The sequence below is a fragment of the Mandrillus leucophaeus genome, unplaced genomic scaffold (genome assembly GCF_000951045.1).
Source record: "Mandrillus leucophaeus isolate KB7577 unplaced genomic scaffold, Mleu.le_1.0 Scaffold828, whole genome shotgun sequence".
Taxonomy (NCBI): domain Eukaryota; kingdom Metazoa; phylum Chordata; class Mammalia; order Primates; family Cercopithecidae; genus Mandrillus; species Mandrillus leucophaeus.
The window spans coordinates 213001-217977 of NW_012109008.1; the positions used below are offsets into that span (position 1 = coordinate 213001).

Below are 4977 nucleotides of genomic sequence, written 5' to 3' on the forward strand. Positions count from 1 at the left end.
CTGCACTCCAGCCTGGGCGACAGAGTGAGACTCCCGTCTCCAAAAAAAAAAAAAAAAAAAGGCAGAGACAAAATAAAAGGAGAAAGATTGTGAGAATGGGAAGAGGCGGTGACAAATATTAGTAGAAGCTAAACTCTGGAAAAAGGGAAGTAAAGCCAATTTGAGAGACTACATTTGAAGCAGGTTTGGAAATGCCATGCAACAGTGCAAATGCTCTCTTCTGTCTGCACTCCGAAATCTTCAGTTAATTCTATGTTGCCTACCAATGCTTCTGCTACTAGGCACGTGGAATTTTGTTTCTATGAACCTCAAAGACAACAGCTGATGTTACAAAGAAAGATGTCATGCGACTTTTATTAATATAAAACTAGTTTTTCTCAAATCTCAATAAATATTGAGCAAAATTGATCAAAGCTTTTCAAACATAAATTAGTTTGAAGAGGCACCAAAGCACCACCTGTCTGGATGCTCATATAGATCTCAGACCAACCTTGTACCTGAATATAATGTATCTATTTCTCCTGCTAACTTCGCCCTGGTTTAAAATTATTCCCTCATCTTTTCCACACTTTCCTCAACTACATTTTTATACAGCATGACGTTTTCCCTTTTTTTTTGTTTTTTTAAGAGACAAGGTCTTGCTCTGTCACCCAGACTACAGCACGGTGGTGAGATCACAGCTCATTGCAGCCTTGAACTCCTGAGCTCAAGCAATCCTCCTGCCTCAGCCTCCTGAGTACCTAGGGCTGCAGGCGTGTGCAGCCATGCCAATTTTTAAATTTTTTGTAGAGATAGGCTCTTGCTATGTTGTGCAGGTTGGTCTCAAACTCCTGACCTCTCAAAGCACTGGAATTACAAGTGTAAGCCACTGTGTCCAGCCAGTTTTATAAGGCATTTCAAAACTTTCATGAAATAAAGTTGGTAATACAAATAATGTCATACATGATGATGGCTAGCCAGTCCACAAAAGCCTATTTAACGTAGCCTTTTGTTATAAAATTATTTTCCAGTTCTAATTTGAGATCATTTGAATAAATTCTCCTCTCCTCTATCAAAACTAACATTGTGGTATCAAGGAGAGTTCCTCTTCTTTGTCCATCTGCTGAGGGAGGAGAAGAAGGAAGGATGTTCAATTGTCAGCTCAGAGCATTCTGCAGGGCAGCCAGAGGGGTGTAGAGCAGAGATCAGAAAATAAATCTGTGGGGGTACCTACAGCCTCCTGCTAGCATGAAACCTGAGCAAAGCTATGAGTTCTACATGCTCCCTGGTTACATCCTAGTTCCCTGTGTCCTAACAACTGGTCCAGTTTCCCTCTCCGCTAGGAAAACCAATTGCAGATCAGAGTACTCCTCTTTATCACAATACATAGAAAAGTCATCTCAGATCTCCTCTCCCTTATTTCTATCCCTAAAGCAAGCACTCAGCTCTTTGGAAATTTCTAAGGGTGTTTCTTTCACTCTTAAAAACCAAGAGTGCAAAGTATCCCCTCCTTTACTTCCCTACAACCTTCGCTTCCTCCCTGAAATCATATATATAAAAAAAAAAAATCCCATATAGATGCTAAAGACAAAGTCCTCACAAAAAGTACTACGTCAAATTCATCTTGAGGGTTTCCTCCCAAGGAAAAGCAAGCTAAGGCTATGCTATTTCAACTTAGTAGTACAGATGAGCATTTGGAAGGAGAGCAAACTGGGAGTGCATTTACAACTTACCAAATCTGTTAGCCCAGCTAAAGCAAAAACTCCTAGTGCAATATTAAAATCTTCTTCAATAATCAAATAGCCCAGAACTGGGGCCAAGCCAATTCTCGTCATTGACAACATGTTTGGGATTGTCCATGGGTTTTCATACTGAAACACAAAGACAACAAAATTTAAATAAAATACTATGAATTCATACTTTGAATAACTATGTACATTAGAAAAATATACTTCATCAGCTTCAGTCAGAAGCTGCATAAACTTTAAATTTAGTACATTAAATTGAATTTTAAAATCCATTCAGTTCTTTTTACAGATATCTCACTAAAATCTTCTTTCAAGAATACAGAAGATGGCTGGGCATGGTGGCTGATGCCTGTAATCCCAGCACTTCAGGAGGCCAAGGCAGGAGGATCCCTTGAGCCTAGGAATTACAGACCAGCCTGGGAAACATGGAGAGAATCCCATCTCAATTTTTTTTAAAAAAAAAGAAAAAAAAAGAATACAAAAGATGAAGATGTATTATGTACCCAAACACGGAGTAAGGCATTTTACATATTACAGGTTTCCTTTTCTCTTTTCTTTTTTTTGAGACGAAGTCTAGTTCTGTCGCCCAGGCTGTAGTGCAGGGGCATGATCTCGGCTCACTGCAACCTCCACCTCCCGGGTTCAAGTGATTCTCGTGCCTCAGCCTCCTGAGTAGCTGGGATTACAGGCACCTGTCACCACGCCCAGCTAATTTTTGTATTTTTAGTAGAGACGGAGTTTCACTGTGTTGGCCAGGCTGGTCTCGAACTCCTGACCTTGTGATCCGCCAGCCTCGGCCGACCAAAGTGCTAGGATTACAGGCGTGAGCCACCACGCCTGGCCTATTATAGGTTTTCTTAAGAGAGGGAAGACAGAACACATGCATTATCTGCCATATAAGCTAAGCTTTTCACATATAACTTCATTGTAAGAACTCGGAACTTTTAATACTCTGCTTTTAATGGTGAAACTTCAGGAAGATCTTCTAAGTAGACAAATAGTGTCTATTTACAAGTAAAAGTGTCAGGAAAAAAAGCCAAATTATCAACTCCAGGCATTCACCTTTGAAATATTTACTGCAAAGAATCTCCCTCACTCCCTTACACATATCTAAAGAACGGTAATACAGTGTATGGAGGTATGAACGAAGAGAACAAAAGAAGATTGAATTCTATAACCTCATCACTAAGTCAGAAAACCGCTAGAAGAAAATGGAGATAGGAATAGAGATTGTGATATTTGGAAATGAAGAAATTTTGTAAATTTGTTCAAAACAGTCATGGAAATGTTAAGATCCTCAACTAAAAACCAACGGCTTTCACAGTTCCCATCTGGGGGCTTTGCGATTCCTTGACACTTCATTTGGAGCCAAGCTGGCTGAAGCTGGCACTAACAAAAGAGCTCTTCGGCAGCTGTCTGAAGAACATCCCCTTCTTGCCAAACAGAATCTGACTCATGAGAGGGTATTTCAGCTTTGAAAAGCGTCGGCCCTGTGGAGCTAAGACAACCTGCACATCAGGGTACAGAAATAAAGACGAGAAAACGCCTTTCCCTAAAGCCTAGATTTTTTTTCTCCACTTAATCAAGACTGCCAATTCTACCCCATGGGATTTTCTCTTCACTAGAACCCCATTTAACCTCTTTCTTAATCAGTACTAGCCAACTTGCCTGAATCTTAATTTTGGTTGTAAAAAAGGTGGCAAAGTCCATTTCTAAAGATATCTTTTAAAATTCTATGAACTACCTTGTTAAAAAAAAAAAAAAGGATTCTCTAAAGACACTATGTCTGTGTTTATAAAAGAAACCCAGCAATAAAGCACCTCAGCTTGGAGGGATAGTTAAACAGTTATTGCTGGGGCCAGGTGGCAGAATACTGTCATTGAAAGCTATAGAAAAACTTCAAATTATCAGAAGAGCAATCACAAAACAAGAAGCAATACAAACCTCTATTGAGATCTTTTACTGAAAGTAATCCACATTATATAATGAAAACATTCTTGGAATACATCCCAAATTCAAGTTCAAATATCAGAGTCCAGAGAAAAAAGATAAGTCTGTTGACCATACTATGGTAGAGAATAAGTCAAATACTGATCAAAGGTTACAGCGACTCAAAGGGAAGAGTGGGAGGGCAGAAGGTTGCACATGGTTGCGAAAAAGCAGTAAGCAAAAGATCAGAAAAAAGGGCCCCAAATTAACTTCAGATATTATCCACAGGGCAAAATTAAAAACAAAGTTGTAAACAGAAACATCATTTCATTTGGCGAATTAACAAACAGAACTGAATGTTGCTGGAACAGCGGAGTTCTTTTTAGCTCCCCATAGAATATTTCAGTTAAAGTGTCTCATTAATTTGTAATCATTAAATTTGTAAAAGTTTCAAAGTTAACATTAGGAGAGCTAATCTCAGATTACTCAACCAGATAACCTGTGGCATACTCGACCAACTACTGCCGTTCTGGGAAGGTCTTCAGTCAGGATATGGCAACTTCAAAGTATCCAGCATTCAAACCCCAACATGCTTTAGCTATTAGTGGAGTTGAGACCCCTGCCAGGATCTGGCCACCTCAACCCATGCTGTACAACTGATGAAAGCAGTACAAGGGGCCACTGAAGACATAACAATTGAAGATGTAATAATTGCATGAGTCTTGCTAACATGACATCAAAAGCTCTCCCACACTCATGCTCGGGTGTCTTCTGTCTGGGCAGCATATCAACAGGTAAGTGGACAAATACTTCCCTCCGTTACCTCAAGAATAGTTTAAATCGTTTTCTATAATTAAAAGTTAAAAGATCTTTTAATTACGACCTAAATTGTTTAATTAGCCTTCATCCTATAATGTGTAAGGTTACCAAAAGGTCAAATGATGGTGAACGAAACTTGCACAAGCAAGCAGAAGGGCCTGTATACCTTCCTAAAGATTCCCAGAGACTTGGCCTAAACACTGGGGATTCACTTCAAAAGAATTAAAAATAGGCTTTTTAATAAGACAAGCGAAGACTACCTTTACCAATGCAATATACGGAGGCGGCCCTTCCAGCAACGGGTGCAGACAGAAGGGGGATGAGAGATGATTTCTAACTTGGCCACAGAGACCGTAGGTGGACCCCGCTGGTGACCCTGAAATTCATCCCGACCGAATGACCTGCCAGTAACTTCTCTTCAGGGAACAGTCTAAAAGTTAGGAAACGGAAGCGTCCGAGCTGCACCACCCAGAGCATGTTACTCGAGTTCAGGGGCGGCGAC

The 4977-nt window shown here is 40.1% G+C and overlaps 1 protein-coding gene across 3 annotated transcripts in view; it reads right to left on the reverse strand.

The window, feature by feature from the left end:
• The window catches only part of CRLS1 (cardiolipin synthase 1), a 33786-nt gene extending 28809 nt beyond the window's left edge, over nucleotides 1–4977 (reverse strand). The window contains exons 1-2 of one of the 3 annotated variants that reach the window (XM_011968065.1): nucleotides 4156–4314; nucleotides 1713–1850 (exon numbers count right to left, since the gene is read on the reverse strand). In XM_011968065.1, coding sequence (XP_011823455.1) covers nucleotides 1713–1850; nucleotides 4156–4164 — 147 coding nt within the window. In that variant the 5' untranslated portion in view covers nucleotides 4165–4314. Of the gene's footprint in view, nucleotides 1–1712; nucleotides 1851–4147; nucleotides 4315–4735 lie in introns of those variants that run through there. The other 2 variants (XM_011968066.1, XM_011968067.1) reach the window with 2 other exon arrangements.